This window comes from Calliopsis andreniformis, chromosome 3 (genome assembly GCF_051401765.1).
Source record: "Calliopsis andreniformis isolate RMS-2024a chromosome 3, iyCalAndr_principal, whole genome shotgun sequence".
Lineage (NCBI taxonomy): Eukaryota > Metazoa > Arthropoda > Insecta > Hymenoptera > Andrenidae > Calliopsis > Calliopsis andreniformis.
The window spans coordinates 12,181,050-12,206,060 of record NC_135064.1 but is presented as its reverse complement, the minus strand read 5'-3'; the positions used below and the strand labels follow the sequence as shown (position 1 = coordinate 12,206,060).

The following is a 25,011-nucleotide window of genomic DNA, read 5'->3' as shown; positions in this document are numbered from 1 at the left end:
AAGGGGCCACATGGAAACTTCGATCGAAAACTGAAAAGAGTGAGACAAATGGGGTGGAGGGAGACGAGGGAGGGGGGTGGCGTCTGGCAAGCGACAAAATGAAACCCTCCGATTCTAATTATAAAAGCGTCGATAATAACATTATGCCCGTCGGATTTCCGATAGTGGCGCGGCTGGTTGGGATTAACGACGCCATGGAAACGATAGCGAACGAACACGCTAGGGGAGACGGTTAATTAAAAATAATATCATCCCGGCTGTCGCGTGGACGTTCATTGGCGACTATGTAATTGTACCAGCTGTTATGTACGAACCTATCATGGGGCGAAGTGCATCCATTTTATATTTCCCTTCGAGGAGGAGACAATGCCAACAGGAAGACCTCAAGCTTTTTATATCTCGGTGGAGCGTGATGAAAGGATTGTTCCTTCGCTGCAGTATTCTTATCAAGCAACATTTTCAGTCATACGTGACATGATTTGATGTTCTCGTTTGTTGATTAAACATTCCTGGACTCGCTCGACGTTGAGTTAGGGAGATAACTAGCGCTGAATTTTACTATAATAATTAGCATAAGAAGTGTGACGAGTAATGAAAGAGTAAGACGATGCAAAAACTACCAAAGGTGTCTAGGTGATTCAGTTTGCAGACGGAGGGTAAAAGGCGCCACGAAAAGTTTTTATCAATTTTTTAAATTGAAAATGTTACAGACGTTCAAAGTAGCTGTAGATACAGTTTAACTTTCAGTGAAAAAATTGTAACTCTTGGACTAACGAACTCATAAGAACGATCTTCTGAGTACTTACAGTAAAGGTAGAGAATTTTTTATTTAAATTGCGTGTTTAAGAATATAAGCATCATTTTTCTTGATCTAGAAAATAATTTCAAACTTTTGACCAATACTGTGCATATAATCGACAATTTTATTCCAATCGATATGGTACAGTTCAGATACAGTAATTGGAGAAATTCATTATGCTTCAAGGTATTTCAAGACAGACCTTACCGCAGCGCAATTAGACTCCGAAGACGACAAGCTTTGCAAATAAATTTGCAACCTTCCACCGTATCAAGACTGTGTTTCACCCTTCATTGTCTGCATTCTTGTCTGTAATCCGTTTACCTGAGAACACAACTGAAAATGGCTTGTTAATCCTATAGGACAACGCCAAGCAGCGTACTTCCGTTATCATTCAGGTACATTCAGAGGAAATATAGTTTTTCCTCTATCGTAAATTGGAGCGTACTCGAGATAAAAAAGACTCGCCATGAAATGGGAACAAAAATTAGTTTTCGATTGTACACTGATATTTCCCCCGTACAAAAAAATTGGACCATATTTTTGTTCCTTTTTCTAGCCGATATCAATGTTGTCAGTTTTCCGCGAGCGAGGGAAATTACGCTCGAACACCGACCAGCGTTTCCATTCTAACTTTTTATAACTACTTTTGCCCCTCTTTTTGGCTTCAATCACTGTCTGTTTATATTCCATGAATAGAAAAGGGGTCAGTGGCTTGTGTCTTGGCGATAATGAGCGAAGCTGAATTAACGAACGTTGTTTCACCGATGCCTTTTGTTCGATTCTTTTTGCATTATATATTTTACACAGAAATTAATTTCTCACGTTACAAGAAATCTCAACAATAGTCGGAGATAGATTTGCTTCTCGCTGCTGTCTACTTGCCAAGAGTAGATGCATGTTGGAGAAACGTCCCGCTATCTATCGATCACCTGCCGCGTACGAATTTCAAATTCCAGAGGAGTTTGCCTCAGAAATCGGTCGATCGTTCCAGAGGAAACGGAACGGAATAAGAGCGGTTGAAAAAGGCTCGCGACAGTGTATGCGATCGTTTGACCAGCAATACGTAAGAATTTCGAACTATGTGGAGAGCCGTCTGTCCCTCCAGTCATCCACTTTTACCCTCGGCTTGAGGGGCGGCTGGGAGGCCTCATGCACAACAAAAATGCCGTAAAACCCTCGTAGATTGCCACTATTTGGCGGACACTCGCGACGATAAATATTTCCCAATTGTTCTAGCGAGCGTGGAAAAGGCCGTTGCGTCTTATTTACGACAAACTCAGTTTAATTTATATGGAAACTTCGGCGCGGGACTTTTAAAGCGCCGTCCATTATGATACCGTGGAAGTTTCCGGGCAGCAACTAATTTATATCGCCAGTTACGTACACGCTTACAGCTTGTTCAACGCGTACTACACCGTGCGATCTACTCTTGTGGCTGACATTAATTGCCGATTCATTCTAGCAAAAATATAACTTTCTCGTGGTCTATATTATTAGAAATAAATTGATTCCTGTGATTGGTTCAATATAAAGTTCCCTCGCACCTTAGTTGAACTTGCGCAGAGTTAACGAATATTTCCATAAGATAGTTTCAAGGAAAGTTATGCTAAAATTAAATATGATTGATGAGTTGTATTTAGGGTTGATATTTAACATAAAAATGTATAATTAATCGTTGTAGATTCTTGAGTGTGGCTGAAAGTGAATAGGAGAAGCTCCTGTGCGGTATATAGTCAATCTCAATTAAATGAAATAAAAATACTGGAACATGAAATGGAAATAATGTTAAGGGCGAATGCTGGTCATCGGAGATAGGAGGAAATGCTCTATATCAATTCTTTTTATTCCTCTCGCTTTTCAGTTTTTCTATTTTCGCGTACCCTTTCGACGAAGTATATGCAGATGGGGTCATGTCACTCCATCTGCCCCTGAGCACATTATGATTCAACAATCACTCGTTGAATTTTAATAAATTCTCCTGTTCGAAGTTAACCTATCAGTCCCAGTTTGCACTTCTATCTGATTTAATAAAAACTTCCCTTTTCTTTTGTTACCATCCCTTCAACAGAGTCCAGTCCACTGTGTCTGCGACACCAACGACTGAATGAGAGATATTGCCGCAAACCTTCATTAATATTCAGCACCGATGCACCTAATTTCAAATTTATTCTTCAAAGGTTCTTACCATTTAGTTGGTAGAATTTTCCTTCAGAGAAACAGAGAAACTTCGCTTGTTCAGGAACCAACTTCGATCCGTGTTTCTCCGAGAAACACCGTCAGGACAGGAAGTTCTTGCTTTCCAAAGATCAGACGTCTGTTTCTCCTTAACATTGAAATAGGATTCTAATAAAATATTAAATATCTTTTAATGAAAGGTGTTTCAACATACTCCCTTGTTTTTATTTCTAATTTAATTAATTTATCGCGCGAAATAGTCCAAACTTGAATACATTTGCAAATAATCATAAACAATAAATTTGAAATTAATTACTGGTGAAACGCGAAGCTAGGTTGAAGTATAACAAGACTGCGCCTCTCATTATAAGAAATCCGTGCTTCGAAACGTATTTCAAGAAGAAAACAATCAGCACCGGACGTCTCTAAAGTGCCCAGTGTCAATCTCCCAGTGAACCCAGCTCTTCGTCACGTATTCTGAAGTAGAAATCGTCGGCGTCCTCGCCGAGATAAACAACGGGGCGCCGATTAAAACGGCGGAGAATCGATTAAACTGTCCGCGGAGGATAAACGAGCATCGGGATTGCATCCGTGCGAGGAGGAGTAGAAAGCTCCCGCGCCCAGGAAGACTTAAAACGGGTTAGGCGTGGATGCGCGCCACCAAATCGATATTCAGTCATTCTTTTATTCGCATCCGGCCGTCGGTACACGCGTTCCCTATCTCCTTTTGTCGATGTTTCTCCTTCGCCACCCTCTCCTCGCCATCCCGCGAACCATCTCCAACCCCTTCTTCTCCCGTACCTATCTCACGGACAATATTTCTTTGAAAGTGCTGAGCTGCCCAGGCTCTTTGTACCACGCTATACTTTAACCCATCCGCGGGGAATCCTTTATCCCTTTTCACCTCCCCGCGCAGCGAAGGCAAAACGAAGTGAAGGACAAGGAAAAAGCGACTCTGAAACGGACTCGACCCTTCAGATAGCACGGATGAAGTCGGATATCCTTCCTAATAAAAGACCGTCCTCGATAGCGCTGCGACGAAGGATGAGTCATTTCACAGAGGTAATCTCACTTTATTTTTGCTTAGGTCCCACTAATCAAAAGGTATCACGGTAGAATGGAGACACCAAGGTACTTCTGTAGGTTCAATGAGTTGTTGTACCCTCTGACAGTTGCTTCTCAATTATTATCAGTAAAGTATCCCCAACACGATGAGACTTACCTCGCGACGTGTCTCGAGACAAGGGTCTGAGATCACTTGGTATTATTTCGAATCTCTTTGCCTCTTCGAAGATCGAATAAAAGTCAGAATGGATCGAAGTGGTATGGTCCTATCACTAGTCACGAAAAGTGTCTCGAGGCAGACCTCATTGTGTATTGTAGATACTTAACCCTTGGATAGCCAACTTTCGGCCAAGATGTTAGAGGCTGTCCATGGATCTTTGTAGACCCATACTAAATATATTTTGTAAATAGTTTCTATCCCAAAATTCTATGTTATTATACATCTACAGGATAGTTAGACAGTAACACAAATGTAAAACACAGAAATAATTATTCGTTATTCGTTATTTGCATAATGTACATATACGCATAAATACTCAGATTAAATCTGACCCAGGATCGGTCAGAGTTAGCAAGTCGCTTCAGACAATCTAAGGAAAATGGATCACACAGCTCAATTGTTCTTTAAAATTTTTCAGTCACCCGAAGTATCGGGGTCAGGAAACCAACCGGCGAAGTGAGTCGAGGAAGAACCGCCATCCAAGAAAGATATATAGCCTGAATCCATTACAGCATCCTTTAAACTGCTGAGGATTTATCACAAGTCGATAGTTACTAGACCATTCCCTCGGTCGACTGACCGCAGTCTGCCCCGAAAGCGTGAAACCAGCCGCGATCCAACGCAGGCCGACGTTTCCTCTGATTTTTAGGCGTACAATGCAGTCTGCCGATACGGCCGCATGCTACATGCATCAGGGTTTGATCGATTGCGGTTGTCGGCCGCGAATCAATCGGAACTACCCTCACGCTTGGGGTCCTCCAGGCGGCAGTGACGCGGCACGGGTGAAGAGGAAAGGCGTAAAAACTGCGGACACTCTAAAAACTGATGAAACAAATTAAATTGGTCTGCGTTTCACCTGCAGTGTCTCTCCCCCTCCGATGTACTCGCTTCACGGATCCTCGGGACTAGTTTCCAACAGTCCGCAGCGTCACGGATCTCATCTCGGTCGGAAAAGCTAACCGGTCGTCAAAGAGGAAAACGTATCCAAGAGATCGTGGAAAGTAGGACTGGGGTAACTCTCGAATCAGGCGAACTTTAAATCGCTGGACCGCCAAGTGTGTTTCCTAGACCTCCCTCCTCCTACTGTACCCCCGTCCTTACCCTTAAGTTACTGCACGTACGACGAAGGCAGTAAATTCTCGAGAGCTATCGCAGGAAAGCACGGCGAAACTATTCCACGTAAGGAGGCAGCGGGTTAGGTAAGGGACGTTCGATGGAACGCTCGTACGAAGATCAGCGATTTCCGGGAACGAGACCGAAAGGAGGTTACGTATGTGCCAATACTCGCGGAATTCGGAGGACCGGTCGTTTCCACCCTCGGCCATTGCTGGGACTTTCGTTGATCGACTGCTCCCACTTTCCGCCGAAATATCTCGCATTTGTTTCCAGTCGGGCTGATCTACCCTCCCCGGAAGTTACGATCCCAGCTTGACGAACGTATTCAATATTCAGCTGCCTTCAGATAGTAACGATGTTGTTTGAAGAAGACACTTTTCTTCGGACGATGTTGACATATGTCCTGTTTGCTCGATAGCCGTTTTTATTCAACTATGAAAAGTAATTCTCAACTTGGGTAACCTATTCAGGGGCAATAGGAGGTAAATTGACTCAAAACACCGATTTTTGAAAAGCCCACTATCTCCTGTATGAAATACTTGTTTTTGGTTTCTTCTAAATCTGATTATTATAATGTGAGTAGTACCTACTATAATTTAGGCGCTATGTTTGTTTTTTCATAAATCTATTGCATAAGCTAACATTTAAATTGATTTTTTCTGAATTAAAAAAAGAACAGCGTACTCGAGTGCAAAGAAAGGAACTACTTTGTTTTCGTGGATTAGTGAAATTTAGGTTCGTGTCAGTTTTTTGGTATTTGGTTACATAAATCTTATCATAGAGCAGCCTCGAACTGGACCACAACGTCCACCATATGTTGCCTGAAACGGCCTCATATTTTTCAGCAAAGCTTGACACCTCGACCTAGCCGCCCTATATCATCACGCACAATGACGCACCAAACGAGGACAAAAGGAAATAACATGCAAGGGAAAACATACAGCAAGCTCGAAAGTACAGAAAATAATTCATGGCATGTCACTCACGGTGAAACCTCCTCTCCACCCCTTCTGTTGACATCGCTGCTTGAAATATTCATATCACGTTTACACTCGTCCTAGGTCTTCTGAATCGAGAAGATATTTCGAACGAACGGAGCGTTCGCTAGTGGTGGATGCACACGGAACGCCTTTTGACTAATTCGAGCAACGGAATTCCCCACGGACGATTTATTCTGTTCGACGGGTGCCGAGGCGGACGGAAATGTGCTTTAATCTAAGCGCTGACGCTTCTGATCACTGGAGTTCGTGGGATTAACCGAAGCACGACGGAATATAGGGATTGCTGTTGCGAGGAATCGGAATTTGGATGATTGGAAATGATTAAAGCGGACAAGATGGAGACCATTTAACAAAAGGAATCCGACTCATGTGACATATTGATTACAATATCGATAAGATGTTCAATCGTATTCATATCCAGTTCGAAATTCCGCGAATTGTGGCTTGTTTCAGGACTAAAGTGGTAATCATTCATTGTTACCTATGATTAAAAACTGGCAACTATGAAAAGACTAAATGGAGCCTAAAGAGCTGATGATCAGACTTTGATACATTCCGAACATCTCTGAAATTCTACTTCCCCTAATTAATCCTTTGACCGTGTTGCTCCAGCTTTTTCAATTCCGTATGCTGACGTACGCTTATTTTTGTCCCTCTTGGTGTCTGAAACTCAGGGTACGCTAGCTAAACTCATTCCTACTTAACCCCCACGTGCACACTGTGAACTCTGTTAATCTTTCAGCTTCTCAATCCAATCTGCGCTTTCGTAAACACTCGTCGCTAGTCTTTAAACTTTGCTACGAAATTCAAAAGTTCATTGGCATCATGGCATAAGCAGTTGCAGAAATAAAATCCTTGTTAATTAAGTGAGAGTTTAAAAGTTCGCTGCTTTGCATTTAGAACTGAGCAACGATGTTAATATGGAAGCTGAGAGTTCCAATGAAACGTACAGTTAGAAATATAATTAAGAGAGGGAGCAAGGTACTCATCACTGGGTAATTCAAGACTAAAGCATCCATATGCCAAAATTAGTCAGAATTCAAAATCAGTTGATACAGAAGCAAAAAATTCTAATGAAACGTAGGAATAGAAATATGATCAAAATAGAGGAACAAGTTGACAAGATAATCGAAATGCTAGGACTGATCCTAGGCTTCATAGTTGGCACGACACTGTAACTCCCTGCTTCCTGAAAACTACTATAGCACACTACACAAGTGGTTTCCTCCTAAGATCCTCATTCTCGTTTTTGAAATCAAATAATTGTGGAACCAACCAAATCTGAAATTCGATACATACTCCACGTAGATACCAAAAGTTTCTCTTTAGTAGTGCTTTGCTATCTCCGGCAACGATCCTCCTATAACGCGAAATCTGTCTGCAAGAAAACTCGATCGTAGTTTAAAGTCCAAAACGAATTCTTGTCTCCGTTAGTCGACGAGAGCAGCAGAAAAAGGGAGGGATGGTAATCTAAGCTGGTACACCTCGAATTCACTTAAAACCTCCAGTTTCAGAGTCTCTTCAGACTCCCTTCCAAGAAAGATCTTCGAAGTGAAAACGTTTGAAAGGGGATAGGGGGCGCGGAAATTGGAAACTTCTTCGAGGCTACCGAGCTCGAACTCTCCTCCTCCAAGAGAACAAGGTAAATCGGTTAAAAGCCGATGCACCGGGAAGCAATATCCGCGAGAAGTCGATCTCTGGGAAAGCCTAGTCGAGGAATCGAACGTTCGCTCGAAATTCAGTTTGGTCAGAAAAGCGTGCCGTCGAAACATCTATCAAACGGGAGAACGGAACGGTGTTGACTTGATTGGTCAGTGGTCCAGAATTCAAGATAGCGCGTCAATCATTGTACAGTCCCAATAAAAGGTCAAAGGTCTATTACTGGGTGAAAGCTTCCACGAAAAGGGTGTCTTGACTCGATACTGAGCGGAAAACGAGCCGCTACCATAGTAAGAACAGAAGATAAACAATGTATGGTGGTGAAAGATCTGGCAAGGCAAAAGACGTGTCACGAGCACCAGCCGTGGTTTTACGATACTGCTCCATCTGCATATTGCGTGGTGGCACTGGCTGGGATATTCCGGGAATTATGTGCAGTTTACGAGCAGCTCGCGATGCAATAGGCAGAGAGCATCGTAAAAACCTTGTTGAGTTGGCCAATTCCGACGGGCAGGACTTTTATCTGAGGAATTAATAAAACTCCCCTTATGAGCAAACTCGAGACTGCCTGGCGATGAATACTCAGATTAATGTTATACCTTCATACGAGATTCCCATTTGACATGAACATTGAATCCAGCTTTGTCGTATTTTAGAATATGAGAAAATATCTAAGCAAGATTACGGTCAATTGCAGGGATTATTCCCGTTTGAAAACATGCTTGAAGGAATAATAGGTACTTATTTGGAGACCTGTTTTCCTTTTTACTTTTTCAAAAAAATTAAAAAGCGTAGCAGTTTCAAATGTTTTTTATACATTTGTGACGTGAATAAAATCGCCATTTGAACTTTAAATCCCGGAACCACTGAGGAAAGAGATACAACTTAGTTCAGCACGGACGTCACAAATTTATTTATATCCTTAGTATGCTCCGAACTTTTCTCATTTCATAAACCAAGTATTTGTTCAACAATGGTAACCATTTTTCCATAATTCACGTAAGAAGGCGCAGTTCATACCCCAAAACACAGAGATATTAAAGCAGACTTGATACAAGTTACCAAGAACTTAGTTCAAGGACAGACATAGGATTAGGGTTTACAGATTTAACGCTAAAATAAATCTCAATAAAGTCGAGCGTCGTCCAAGTTTCCAAACAGCTGTTAAGCGAACGAGGACCATTGCCATTCAGGGAAGACACCGGCCGCGAGAAAAAATGACACGATTCACTCGCTCCTCTGAAATTCAAATTTTGTTCCGTTCGTTTTACAGCCAACCGTGATAAAACCGGCACAAAACTTTCGGCGGAAACCATGAATCTGTAAAAATACGGAAGTTAAATCGCGTTCGGTCGGACGACTCGCGCAAACAGCCAACTTCGAGGTTACTTCCACCCATATCCTCCGGAAGTGACGATGCGGACGAACATTTTTTTCCTCTCCCCTCGCAAAACAGTTTTTTTTCCACGTTCGTTCCGACGTCTTCCTCGTCACCAATCGATTCAATACGCCCGTCGTCGTTCGTGTCTTTTTCCGATTCGTTTCATTTGGGGCGTTGATTGCGACGAACGGAAAACGAAAATATGAGACAAAAGTATTGTTTTATGTCGCGCTATTGTTTGAGATGTAGTGTCTGCCCCCCTCGATACGCTACAATAAAAGCGAAATGAACCGAATTGTTTGAAGCTTCGAACAGTAGACTTTGAACAATGTTCGTGGTCGAAAGCCTTTATTGATATAGTCTTTGAATGTATCCAATACAAAGACATTATATAAAGTAGATTATTCGGTGCAGTACCTCATCTTCTAACCTAGATCCTTCGTTCTCTTTTAATTTATACATCATAACGATTGCTAGAAATAGATACTCGATATACTGTTTTATAAGATTGCTACCAGGCTTTGAAAATTTTGGAAGCTTTGTAACTCTTAGTAATCCTAATAAAAGTAGCAGTTTTGGAAATCTTAGACTTATGGAAAGTTTCAAAACACTCGTAGCTCTTCAAACTAAAAAATGATTAAAACCACTTAGAGTTTAATTTAAATTATAATTTTTAATTCCTTTATCCCGTTAAATTAAAAAACTTTCAATAGGGTCAAGACCTTTGAGATCTCAAGATTTTCAAGATTCCTAAACTTCTCAATATTTTCAAGAATTTCTCATTAGGAATGCTATTCGAAGAATCTCGAAATGATTATTACTTCATCGTTAGCAGTTTCTCCCTGCAGTACCCAAGAGAATTATATTCATAACTACATGTAATTGCACCTGAAAGTCTTACCCGTGTTTGATTTTCTAAATACAAATTTTACTTTCCCAGTTTCCAACTTAAACTACTTATCTCTACATTCCGCGTCTATTTTTCAAAGCTATCGAAGAGTGTCAACACTTATCTCTCGGTAATAGTCAAAGTTCAAAGGGCGTGATACGACCTGGGACACACCGGGGTCGATCGGAACGCTTAAGGAATGACTCCAGGGGGTTGGAACATTCGTCAGCCAATCGCACGAAGATTAATGTTTAAATTGAAAATGTTCTTCAAATCCCAAGTGAAATCCGACCTTAATCGGCCGCGCTGAATCACCCGGGGAGTCGCAGGGAGGAATGGTTCAACCGACGGAGTAAACAGAAAATCATCCGAGCGAGATTTACTCAGTCTCCGTCCCCTTTCACCCACGTACGTCGCTTCGACGCCTGACAGCTCGTGCATCCGGTGACGGGCATTCATCCAGGCGCCGTTGGAAATTTTCAATCGGATCGGAGCATTGTGCTGTTCTCGATCTTGTGGCGTATTATTCGGAATTTCGATGAACTGTGGCGAACGGATTAAATCCTGCCTCGAGCCAAAATTCAAAGGTTGCAAACGGACGGCGAATGGGGTCAGAAAACATTGAAAAATAACTGGAGGTAGTGAAGTTGCCCTAGTATGGAGTGTTTTTTTATTTTTCGTATACTTACGTTGTTTGCAGAACAGTTAACAGTGTTGATAATAGTATAAGTATAAATAAATTGGGGATGATTGTGAAGATACAGGAAGCTTCAATATGAAGCGTTGAGGGTAGCAAAAATAATTTTTATTTTATTCGTTCTTAGATGTAGAACGTAAATAAAAAGCGTTATTTCTCGAAATTCGGATTCATTGCTTTCACTCTTACTACCCTCAACACCTCATATGTAAAGATGTGCAGATATAATACACAGAAACACACAGAATATCAAAAGTTATATACACTTTATAATATTTTAAGCGCCAAACATCTTTAATTAATTTTGAGTTTTCTAATTAGCTTTATTAAAATATGAAGTTGCCTAAACATTTGTAGTTTAATTATAAAGTTTAACTGCACTTATATGAGGCTTCCAAGTGCATAGAAATTGTACTCCAACGTTTTGTCATATTCAGATCAAGCGCAGATGTGTCAGTAGAAAAAGCAAGTAGAATCAGACAAGTCAGACACAGCTTACACAGACTTTAAGCATTTTCTCAACAATTAATAATTCGAAACTCATTCTTCCTCTTTGTTTTATTTTAACATGTAGGATCGCCTTTAGTAATTTCCAATATCTATTGTTAAAGACGCTATATATCTCTTTTATATTAATAAATTAAGAATTCTTTTTAAAGTAACATGAACTTTTTCTTGCACTTTGGGTACTATAAATAGATAGTAGTAGAAGTATTCCATATTAGGAAGTGAATAGATAATTACGATAAAAAAATCATCTTCGAGAAATAATTTGTTAATAACAAGTCTAACACCTTCTTTCTTTTCTATAATATTACTTCAAAACTTCTACTTGAGAAAGCTCAGAACTCTAATGTTTTCCTTTAATATTTTCTTAGAAATACCTATCAATATCTCGTATCTCTTGACACGCTTACTAGATTACACAAATGAAAAATCTAATTGACTTCATCAATAACAGATTGCACAATCAGAATTCTCTATATTGCAATACTCTACATTAAAAATTTATTCCACGCTAGGGTAACTGGTCCTTCTGGTTAAAGGCACTCTCAACAAAGCTACGAAACCTTCATTATCCGTCAATGGGAAAACGTCAATACTAAGAAGTCATTTCACCTTTGACACTCACGGTCCCCTTATAGTACTCCCGAGTGAATTGCGATATATGTATAAAGAAGTAAGGGACACTTGATACCTTTCATAAGAGCCAGCAGCGCCGAGTCTCGTAAAAAGCACACCGCTTCCTTTGTACTGACTTTTCCCCCGTTATTGGTGCAACTGGCGATCGCAGAACGAGGTCGGCGCTGTGGAGGGTGGTAGAACCGAGTTGAATCGCTTTGTAGGCCACTGGTGGCACGCAAAAACGTGGTCGCCTTTTGCAAGAGCAACTTTTATGGGACCACAACCACAGCTTGGTTCTGCTTTTCCTGAACGCGTGCACCGTCGAAAAAGTTTCCCCCTGATGAAACAATACCTACAACGCGGAGGAATTCCTGACGTTATTACGATCACCGGAAATGGAAGTAGCGTGTCCACTATAATAGACGTCCGTTCGTATGAACGATCGCTCAGACGGTCGCTTTCGCGAGAAACTTCCGCACGAAATATTGGCTGAGTTTCGAGCGTACTCTATCGATCATTATTTTGTTCGATGATCGAAGAAGTAAAGTTTGTCTTGGTTGGATAGCGAGTGCACGTCATATAGGCTTGCGATTTCTGAATGGTGAGGACTGGCTCTCTAATTCAGGGAATATTGTTAGCCCGAAATTGAAATACTTGCTAAATGGGAGATTATAGAGCATGACCACTTCGCACACCACGAAGTAAGCGCTTACTGTTTTTAGAGGGCGAAAAGTTTGAATGGTTCCATCTGCTTTCTCTGTTTTGACCACAGGACGCAAGCACACCATTGAGGGCACTGAGTGGTTACGGTTTTAGCACCGGTTGGAACACACTGTAAATAGCGCGGAGGTAGCAGAAAAGTGGTCTTTAAAGAGTCTTTCTTTCTAAGTACTTCTATCATTCTAACATAATCTAATAAAGTAACAGGAGCTGTTACTTCCCAATACCACCTCTACAGGTCTTTGGTCCTGTTCGGGAAACCCTACAGAAGTTCTCCCGTAATTTAATCATAAACTAAACTTACGAGCCTGCAACGTCAGGTTTAAACTCATCGCTTGATACATTAAGGTCTAAATTTACCTACTAGTGCCTTAAAGTCTAGAGTTACCAATTAGTAAACACTCTCGATTAACTTAAACTTACTAGCAATTAGATATTATTACAGACCTCTGCGCTTGGTAGGAGACTTTATAACATAAAGCGTTGTCCTTGTCAAACATTTCTGTTGCCAGATATGATACGAAATATTCTCGACGATTATTCTTAGTTGTAAAACATGGTGGATAGAATATGAGACGCTCTACTGTATTTATAATAAGGTAAATGTCTCTATACTTGGGTGTTTAAGATATCCAATTTTCGAGTAAGTGGACAACTGAAAGATGCATGTCTATGATGGGAGTTCGAATCTCAACTTTGAAGCAATTCGAAGTTTTTCAAGACCATGAAGATTCAAATCACTTCGAACATAATTCAAAGCCTAAAACTCTTGAAAGCCTTAAAAGACAACTCAAACTTTTCAAACTCTGTATAATACTTTACGTTACTAGTACTGCTCGGACAAAGATACATATTGGAAATGTTGAGATTTTACATTATTACCCATTTCTTAAGACCTATTGCATCTTTTAAAACTTCTAAAACTATTAAGACTTTTAAGAGCTCTTAGCTTCGAGACATATTTGAAGTGATTCAAATTATTCGTTACATATACAGATTCATAGCGATTCGAAACGATTCAGTTGCCATCATTATGCATACCCCGACACTTGAATTACATGCCAGCAGCTGAATATACTATTCCATGATACCAGTTTTGTTTTTCATTAGATACATTAGAGAATTTAAACCTAAAATTAAATACAATTAATGTTAGTGCTCAGTTATCGACACACAGTCAGCTACTGAGACATTTACATTTTCCCCAAGAAGTCAGTTTCAAGAACTGTGGCGAAATTACGGGACCACAGTCAACTAGCAACAATAAAAGATCCTAATAATTAAAGCGACGCAAGTATACTTTCTCTTTTCCTTCGCAGCCCTGAAGGTTTATCGATACTCATAAGTATACCGTGCGCTTGTCACCCAGCGGGTTACACCAATAATCCTACATGGTGGTGCAGCATCTGTAGCGGAATGAGCCTGGGACCCACAGCCTACGCAGTCGGCATACATAATTCTGCGATTGTTGTTGCAGGAAATCGCTGTATTCAGAATGTGTCTCGCACGGAAACCCGTTGTATCCCGGCTACGTTTCACGCCGGAAGATCGCTATTTATGTGATGCATTAGCACCGACCTGGACCACCTCTAACGGGCAACTGATCCGCGAATATTTATGCGATCGTCTGATTAACGAATGATGGATGCTGGGTCCAGTCTTTCTCCTGTCAAAAAGAAAAGTAATGGCAACGAGACGCGCAGAGGGGGCAGTAGGAAGCTCAAAGCAAGCAACTGGTCGATCGAATCGTGTGTTTCCGGTGTGCAGCCGGACGCAGACAGACGGGAGCCTCGTTAGGAGGTATCATCGGCAGCATCGCTGCGGGCGACTATTTATGTAACTGATCCTCTTGATAAGATGTTTCCTTGCAAAATTATTAGCAACGGATCGAACGAGCGATCGCTCAGCGGAAACACGGATTATAGTTGCTCGTTTGCGTTCCTGGTCCCTCTTAAATTAGGATTTTTCCAATATATCCTATGGATAAAGATAAAACTAATATTTTATGTAACGATACATTCGTAAATACTTTATTCGCAGAAAATATGCGGCGTGACACGAGTCTGCTATGGATGTAGCTGCTATTAAATGTAATGATAATGATTTTGTGTATTTTATTCGCATGTGATGCTGAATTGTGAGCAATTCATTTCGAATAGATATTTTTTTATTATAAGCCTGTTGGTTTATAGGGTGCTCCATAAGTAAATATCTAAAGGTTTAATGTTAGGTGACCTAGGAGGCCAAGAAAGTGGACACCTTTGGCCAATTCTTCTTTTGTATTAATACCATAGCCTGTCAAATCAAAGCACAATATTGATAGATAATATAAATATATCTTGTTCTGCCCTTTATTAAACTAAGAGAAATTAGAGAAATTTTTACCATTTTTTAATGAAGCATTTATGGACTCTTTGGAGAACACACTAGTGAAATGTAGACGGGACATAGGACACCCTGTGTATAAGTTTTGAAAGTAAGAGTGTTATAATTGTTATTAGACTCAAGTGTTAGTATTATGTACAGAGTGTTTCAGACATAGATCACAAAACTTTAGAAAGATTATATAAATGGAAGTTTGAGAACTCTTGATTTCTGAGATAAAAACACTTTGAATAAGCAGTGTCAATATTCTACCGCGTGTAACTTAAGCGTAACATTTCTTAATTTAAAGCTTAAACACGTTCGAAACCCTTTTACGAAGAACTCTATATTAAATGATTTAAGTCTTAGTTGAGAGGAGTTTAAAAGTGAAACAAATGAAAAGTAACAGTTGTTTGTACTATAAGTATCAGACTTCTAATTGTACTTTCTTTTTATTTTATCAGAGTTCCGTTTATCACTTAAAACGACTCATTACTACTATTTTATGGCTTTTTAGCACTCTGTTAGGCATCTGTTATTTGAAGATACGTAACTTTTTATAGAATTGTTATTTACTTCACGTGAAACTAACTGTAATATTATTCACGCTCTTACCTTAAAGATTTGTAATTTCTGAAGAATGACGTTATCGTTAAGCTAACAAGAAGGTTATTAAATCTCAGCCACGTTGCGCAGGCAGTCAGCTTCGTTATAATTAAAAGACGAAGAAGCAGGACATCGTAATGACAGTTCCTTGGCTCCTCTTAATATTTTCTGCCTCGATAACGGGAGCGAAGGTAGATGAGAACAAAGTGAAAAAAAAAACATTATAAAAAGAGTGGGTTCCTTATTACGGGCAGGTTCATTACGGTTTGAATTGCTGCATCGATCGCAGCAGTTGGCGGAATACAGCACATCTTGAAGTCCTTTTCTGTTGGCAATAGATCTGACTCTTTCAATAGTACAATCTGTATCTCCTATAAGTTCACTATAAAAACATGTAATTTTCTGGAAGAAACGAGACTCATTGCTTAACACCAGATGCCACACTTTTATGTCAAGTCAAAAACTACCTTCTTTTACGATGTCGCAACATTGAGTCATATCACACGCTACATTTGATTACATATGGCGCAATACTGCGTCAAATTATTAACGTCTAATTTCTGTATTAAGTGCATATGGAAATTTCGAATATAAAGGCCCTGCAATAGAATTCTTAGTTTTATGGGACAAAAATTAAACGACTGACACAACAGATGTATTATATTGTAATAAAGACCACCTTGAATTCTAGAATTTTTTCACACTTGTGGTGAGATCTAGAACAGTATAAAAATTAGACTTGTTTACTTAAAAAGTGAGAAAGAAATATGCTTGCCTACGAAGGATTAATTGTCTCCATCATACTGAAGTAATGCACATTTCAAGTATTACTGACAGTACTAACTTCAAGTCAAAGATATTTTGCCATACTGTGTGTACAACTTCAATAAAAATTAGTACTCCCAAATTATTAATCTATTATGTAAATTTTCAACTCAATGGTCCCGCCATTAAGAGTTTGAATCCTCCTCTGTTACAACATAAAATATAATATGACTTCACTTAATTATACCCGTTTCCAAAACTCTTAATAAAAGCTTCCAACTCTTCTAAACATGTTCTGTATTCCATTGTTTCAGTGGAATCTGTCCCAATCGAGAAACATCACAGTGACGAACGTAGCGCCACTATGACGCGAGCATCGGAAGAATGGAGAATATGCCCCAGCGTCGCCACACGACGTATTCTGAGGCTGATCTTACAGATCCTACTGATACAGAAATTCGCTACCGCCCAAATAGCCGAATGCCCACCCCCAGAGACCATTCCCGGCTGTCCTTGTTACAATTTTGACGATGGTCTTTTCCTAGAATGCGCTGGCGCCACGGAAAAGACCCTGAGGACCACTCTGCAAGGAGTTCTAAGTGCAGGCGGTAAGTATACGAGCCTGGACGTAATGCAAACGCCAAGCTGTCGACATAAGGATAATGCAACTTTTCTCGTGGAAACTTTTTCGATATAGCGTCGCAGCATCCAATTTTCATTTATTAACGGAACAACCTAGCGTGCTGCGTCGGAACACGGTAATAAGGGGAGGTGGGGTTGTTGCTATTATGAGTATAACGATGTCATGTCTGTCCGAACGCGTCGAGTGGAAAATTAATTAGCATTTAAAGCGGGAACAGATAAAGCTTTCTCATTCCTGTTAAGGTATTGCATAATAACGCCATATGACAGCTTGTCGATGTGGGAAACCTTTACGTTATTGTGTCCTCTTCCAGGGAACTACTGTCCTTATGCATAATAGTAAAGGTAAATTGGAAGAAATCACATCGTTACTTAAGCTTCCGTAGCACTGTCGTAAAGTCACTCGTTCTACCTACAATTAGCTTCAGTAAAGAACTACATAATCCTCAAATCAGCTCCGTAGTCGTTCAATCTGTTAAGAAAGGTACTTCGAGAGTTCATTATCTTTTACATCTGCCATAAAACGCATCGCAAACATTCCGACCAACCGACGCTGCCAAATTTAAACTTCGCGTTATCGCGACATAATGAAATTAATGGCCGCAACTTTTACGACCGTTTCCAGGAGCAGATACAATGGTGCAGTCGTTGAGCGTTTATGAGCTGGACAAAACTGTTGAGGAACTGAAGGACGGCTGCTTCCCAAAAGGCTCTCAGATCAGACACCTACAGATATCTCATTCGTCTCTCCGCGAGATTAGCGAGGGGGCATTCTCGAATCTGAAGGATAGCTTGGAATCGTTAGCTCTGGTTTCCAGTCGTTTGCCCGACGTGCCGCAGAAATCGTTAGCTGAGTTACGAAAATTGGCAGCGTTAGACCTCGAAGGAAACTTAATACAGGACCTTTCATCCTACTGCTTCTATGGACTGAAGCTAATGAAGCTCACTCTAAAAGCCAATCAAATATCGAAGATCTCGGAATACGCGTTCGCAGGCTTAGAGTACAGTCTCAGTGACCTGGACCTGTCTGAAAACAAGCTGAAGCTATTCCCAATGGCACCTCTGAGAAGATTGGAGAGCTTAGCATCGCTTAGGCTGGCCTGGAACGAAATATCAGAACTGCCAGATGACGGCTACAGTCAATTGAGTTCGTTACTGATCCTAGACTTGAGCAGCAATAACTTTGAAAAATTAACCGAAGACTGTTTTCGACCTTGTCCCATTTTACATACTCTTTCGCTTTATTACAACTCGATAGAGACGATTCATAAAGACGCGTTTGTATCGCTCAAAGAGTTAGAGTCAATCGACCTCAGTCACAACAAAATAGTGTTTCTTGAGATGTCAACATTCAAAGGGAACGAAAGACTGCGCACTATCGAACTAAGCCATAATCACATTCATTATATCGGTAGAGTGTTCTCGAGGCTACCAGAGCTCCGAGAACTGTATCTGGCAGAGAACAATATTCTAGAAATCCCCGGGGATGCATTCATCGGTAGCATCAGCCTCGCGGTCGTCTACCTTCAGCAGAACGCCATCAGAAGAATCGATGGTAAGGGTCTCACTAGTCTTACGCAATTGGCCCAATTACATCTTAGCAACAACTACATCGAGAAAGTACCACGGGAGTTCCTCGAGCACTGTGAGAACCTTTCTTCCCTGTCCCTTGATGGCAACAAGATCCGTGAACTACAACCTGGCACTTTCTTCAAATTACATCAACTGAGAGAGCTACGGTTACAAGACAATCACATCACCGAGGTGAAACGCGATGTTTTTTCACCTCTGCCCTCGTTACTCGAACTGCATTTGCAAAACAACGCGATCACGACCATGGAAACGGGCGCACTGAGAACATTGAACAGCCTCCAGCACGTTAACTTGCAGGGAAATCAGCTAACTGTCTTGGAAGATGTGTTCCAGTTGTCTGCTTCCGAGTCATCTTCTGGCGGAAGTTCGTTGGTGTCCATTCAACTTGACAGTAACGGACTCGCTCTGCTGCATAATGACTCGCTCCGTGGACAAGCTTCAGTCAGAATCATGTGGCTTGGCCATAATAAGCTGACACACCTTCAAGCACCTCTGTTCAGGGACTTGCTTCTGGTAGAACGACTCTATTTGACGAATAACTCGATATCTAGGATAGAGGATGGCGCCTTCCAACCAATGCAGGCTCTGAAGTTTTTAGAGTTAAGTATGAACAAACTTAATCACATCACCGCCAGGACATTCTCCGAATTGCACGAACTCGAGGAACTCTACCTTCAGGACAATGGTTTGACGCGAATGGATCCCTATGCTCTAACCGCTCTGAAAAAGTTAAAAGTGTTAGATCTAGCGAACAATCTTCTGACTGTTTTACACGATGCTATATTCCAAGAGGATCTACCTATCAGAACACTGAACTTAAAAAACTGTTCCATCATGAAAGTGGAAAACGGCGCTTTTCGTGGACTCAACAATTTATCTGATTTGAATCTGGATGATAATCTCCTCACGGCGCCTGCTTTAATGAATCTGTACATTTCAGGACTTCGTACCCTGTCTGCATCAGGCAACAACTTCAGTCAAATTACAGAGCATAGCCTGAACGGGCTACCATCTTTGCAGAAATTGCTATTGAATGATGCACAAATTTACCAATTACCAGAGACGATCTTTGTGCTGAATCCAAATCTGGCACGTCTACACTTGAACAGGAACTACCTTCGCAGTCTACCACCGGGTATCTTCGACAGGTTGTTGTCTCTTCGTGAAATTCAATTGGACCACAATCGGTTACAAGATGTCCCCTATTCAGCGCTGGCTAGCGCCCTCAATCTGGAGGTCCTTATGCTGTCCAATAACCAGATAGAGAACGTGGATGTAGCCAGCTTTGCCAGCTTGAAGTACCTGCGGGAGTTAGACCTCAGCCACAATCGAATAGTGACGATGTCTGGTTTCGCGATGGCCAATTTGTCACGTTTAATCTCCGTTGACCTCAGTCACAATCACCTAAGCGCCCTACCGGCTAATTTCTTCGCTCATTCCTCCATGTTACGCAAAGTGGATTTGTCAGAGAATAAATTCAGGCAGATACCGGCGGTTGCGTTATCGGGGCAGAATCTTCCTGGACTGACATGGTTGAACTTGACGAGAAACCCTTTAAACAAGATCCACGACCTTCCCTCGGAAGCAATGTATCCTATCCTCCAAGAAGTTCACATATCAGGCACCAATCTCAGCATAATCACGTCCCAAGACTTTGAGGCTTTCCCTGCTCTGTTACATCTGTATCTGGGGCAGAACTGCATCCCGAGGGTGTCGCCAGGTGCGTTCAAAAGCTTGCCCAATCTTCTGACGCTACATCTCGGAATGAACAGTTTGGAGATCCTACCTAAGGAAAGGTTGCAGGGCATGGAGCATCTGAGAATTCTAAATCTCACACACAATCAATTGAAAGAGCTCGACGAATTCCCCGAGGACTTGAAATCACTGCAAATATTGGACCTTTCTTACAATCAGATCGGAATTGTGGGCAAGGTGACGTTCACGAACTTGGTTAGCTTAGTGGAATTGCATCTTTACGGTAACTGGATTAACGCTATTTCGAGCGAGGCATTTAGACCCTTGAAGAAACTACGACTGCTGGATCTAAGCAGGAATTACTTGGAGAACCTGCCACTAAGCGCTTTCCGACCTCTGGAAACCCAAATACGGAGCTTACGTGCTGAAGGTAACGTAATTAGTAGTAACTTAGATGTGTATATTTTATCAACATATTCTTTATGTCTTATTATACATTTCTAACTGCAAGTGTAGAATCTCGGTTTCAACCTTCAGCCAGTATGTTATCAGTATGATAATATAATACATTAGGAACACTGATACTCTATTAGAGCAATTCATTTTTAATAGGTAATATATGGATAGAGAACTTGAGAACAAATATTAATTTTATTAATCAAGTGACAGACTCCGTCATCTCAAAACTTGTCTTCGATCATCATCATCCTATAATCTTAATTAACATTACTTAATTAACTATATTAAAATTTCTATACGAAGGTTCATCATTTTTCAATTGGTCAATCTATGTAAGATATTCATGTGTAATTTTCATACCAAATGAACTAGTAGAAATACCATAATCGTGCCATACCGCCTAAGGATTAAAATATCCTGAAATGAAAAGCACAGAATCTAGCAATGAGACTAACGAGTGCTATAGTCAACGCTATATCAATGTTTCATTTACTCGCAAAACTTTTATTCAACGGACACGTGAGATATGGAGAATAACAGTATACGTATCGTAGCTATCGATCCAAATGGAGTTACTGCCACTGGAAATCTAATCATATCGCTGGTCACGTACAATCGTCTCAAATCGATACTCAACATTGGGATAACCAAACGCTCTGCCATTCTATCTCATCCTCTCCTTTCGAGTCTGCTAGTCCCTTACGGAAATATAATGCCAGCCAGCTGTTACTCCTAATCCCTCGTAAAAGATTTCCCAATTTAGCAGAGACACTGTGGACACGTTGCGAATCAATATTTCAGTGATTATCGATAATCCGTTTTGTCCGTGGGTATTCAAACATACAGTAATTCACGAATATGTTAAAGCAGGATTATTAAATTCACCCATTCAAATTTTAAGGATATTTTATTTTTAACATCTCTTTTTTTATTGTAAAACATTACACAGAATATTTCACGGAACTAGGCCAGGCTATAACTCTTAAACGATAAGAGATAGAAAAAAATTTCATTAGACACACTTAAACAGTATTGCACAGTTCTAAATAATGTCCTACTTCATGTATGTCCTAAAATGTCAATTTAATATAATACAGAAAGTAAAAAACACAACTTTTAATAAATGCCACCTTGTCATTTTTAATAAAGAAAAAGGGGAGAACCTAACGTTTCTTACATGTTTCCACTTGTAGAAACTTAGTGAGCTACTAAAACAACCTTATCATTCAAGACATCAATTACCTTATTGAATTGTAAATCCCATCTAATTTGATGAATTCGTCAATGCCCGCAGAGAATCCGTTGCACTGCGGTTGCGAGTCGCAAGAACTCTGGGAATGGTTGAGGGATCATCAGAAGCTGGTTAGCGGAGTGGGTGGTGGCCGTGGTCGCGGAAGAAACGGCGTCGGGGTCGGAGAAGTCGAGGGTGGTTTGCTGAGATGCGAGCAACCGCCAGAACTACGGGGTCTGGTATTCCTCGATCTCGACCCTCATGCTTTCTGTTCTGCTCCACTGGTCCTGAAACTCGCGATTCAAGACATCCAGCCGTTCTCCGTCCTCGTGTCCTGGCAGAGCAGAAACCATTCCGGTCTTTATGGTTACCAAGTGGCATATCATGCCTTGGATAACGTTGACGAGGTGAGTTTCATAAAAGTGGGTCCATATGCTTCGTGCAATCATAATGAGCACTAGATACTCAGAGGTATCTACACACCGAGTACAACTCCCCCAACGAAACAGATTCCCCGAGATTGAATTAATTTCCAGGTTCGAGGGAAGCTGCTCGATCCGAAAGCTCGGTCAGTAAGACTGACAAAGTTAGCATCGGACACACGGTACCTAATTTGCGTCCTCGGCCTGGGCAGCTGGGTTACGCCAATCCCCGAGGACATTGGCTCCTGGCAGTGGAATGCCTCTCACGACGACGTAATCGAGGACTCTGCCCTTCCAGCGATGGTTAACTCGCCCACAAGTCGATGCACGGAGGTCAGAACCCTAGACGCACCGGATTCGATAGTGGGAGATGGGACGATGAGCGACAGAGGAGGCTTAGCTAACATCCTGACCAGGAGGTTGGGTCTAATAGTCGGCAGTTGCATGGGCTTCGTCGTGTTCGTTGTTCTTATCTCGGTGCTGGGCTACATGAAGATGAAGAAGCAAAGGTCCACTGAAAAGAGAGACCAACCTCTGTCTTCGAACCCGCAGGCGTATATGTCCTATAGGCATTTCTCGCTGCAGAGCGGCGACAGGGCTGACAACACTTGCCCCAGCTTCATCAGCAATATCGGCACCACACCCTTGAATTCGTAGCACAAGCCGAAGGAGTCTCGCATAGAGGCTGATCACCGTGCTATCGACATGAAGAACGATCCCAGCTGTGGGGGTATCTTTGGCTAACCGAGGCCATCGAGGTGAATGCTCAGTCGAATAAAAGATATCGATAAACGTCGAGCAGCTGGTGTCCCATCGGAAAGTGGTGCCGATTACCCTTTCGTTCTTCAAGATTTCTTGGGTACAAATTGGAAATTACGATTTTTCGTGACAGACTGTTTTCGTTTATAGGGATAGTTAGGGTGAATGATTCGAAGGGAGAAGTCTAACGTTAGCGAGCAGGAAAAACGATCGTGAGAAGTGCCAAAACTGTTGTGCGTATATCTCAATCCAGAACTAAAGGAACTAGTGTAACGACGCATGTTAGAAGGGTTTCGAGATATCCGTTCTGCTCGAACGAGGGTTACAAATATTGCGTTAAAGAGAAATATCGGGAATGTCAGTGAAGAATGAAATCTCTGTCACGTGCCAAAAGTTTGGGGATTTGGAGTAGAATCTGAAGTCTTCCGGCTCGTGAGGAAACCGGAGCACAGGGACCGGAAGGTGTTGCTTACAATTAGTATCGAGAAAGTTTCTAATGAACCGTACGGTTTATTGTCTTTTGCTAAAAACCGATCCTTCGACCACTCACGTGAACCGAACAACGATGTAAACGACCCCTTTTTGAAACATTGAATCTCTCCTACGAAGACTGATTTTTTAATGCCGTTGTCTCTCATCATTTCGATGCTCATATTGTACGTACGATACTGTGTGACAATTTTTTTGTAAATAATACCATACAAACTATTCGCGACTTAAACGATGTTCGTAATCGATGCTCGTATATTCCATGAGGAGATCCCTCGCCCCTATAGTGCTGCGTAAACAATATTACATTATTCGTATCGATAGTCCCAACGATCAGCACTAAAGTTAATTAACGAAAGGTCTTCTAGTAGACACGACGTCTCATTTTTTTTTCCATCCCCTTCTAATTGACCACGATCCAGGAATCGCGGTTTTGTTTCTGGAACTAAAGGCCGTGTTGCTGATCACGTCCGGAAACTACAACATTTCGAATTGCGACGAATTAACGCGTGACTCCTGCCACAAATAAAGAGAACACAGAGAATCAAGTTTCAAGTTGCCAAATGTTACGATGGTAACGTTGCGAGAGATGGATTTATTGTATATAGATGGAGGATATGTATACACATAGCATTCTTTATTATAGCTTAGGATTTCGGTTAATAAAAATACACCAAAGCTATGAACCGAAGCTTCTCTTTATTCTCCTTTGAATTTAAGCGCTTCCTGCAAATGAATCTGAGGTCCACGTAATTGGATCTGTTAGAAGAGCTATTTAAACTGACTGTTGGATGGGTAAGCCACGGTAAGGAAATCAGATTTTTTTCACGAAATAAATTCACAATTACAGCGTTACATGGTAAGGAGCATCGAAACATAACAAAGAGCCACTGACTTTTGGGACAGTTTGCTTACTACTCCTTTATAATAAAAATACTCATAAGAAAAGGTTCGCCTTTATTTTAGATATGTTAGAGACATATGTTACATATGTCTCAAATTTTGTAGTTGTTGACAAACTGTAAGTATATGAAAACGTAATTAAAATTTGAACTATTTAACGCAGCAGAGAAATATAAATATCCTCTACAGCGTACACGATATTCGCTTCCGTGTACGTCATATCCTACCTATAA

General features: G+C 41.1%; 1 protein-coding gene across 2 annotated transcripts in view; it reads left to right on the top strand.

The window, feature by feature from the left end:
* Positions 1-23,768, top strand: part of LOC143176965 (uncharacterized) — an 89,460-nt gene extending 65,692 nt beyond the window's left edge. The window contains exons 1-5 of one of the 2 annotated variants that reach the window (XM_076374652.1): positions 14,559-14,650; positions 16,900-17,193; positions 17,853-20,945; positions 22,269-22,612; positions 22,742-23,768. In XM_076374652.1, the coding sequence (XP_076230767.1) occupies positions 16,950-17,193; positions 17,853-20,945; positions 22,269-22,612; positions 22,742-23,284 (4,224 nt within the window). In that variant the 5' untranslated portion in view covers positions 14,559-14,650; positions 16,900-16,949 and the 3' untranslated portion in view covers positions 23,285-23,768. Of the gene's footprint in view, positions 1-14,558; positions 14,651-16,899; positions 17,194-17,852; positions 20,946-22,268; positions 22,613-22,741 lie in introns of those variants that run through there. The other variant, XM_076374651.1, reaches the window with a different exon arrangement.
* Positions 23,769-25,011: the final 1,243 nt, after the last annotated feature.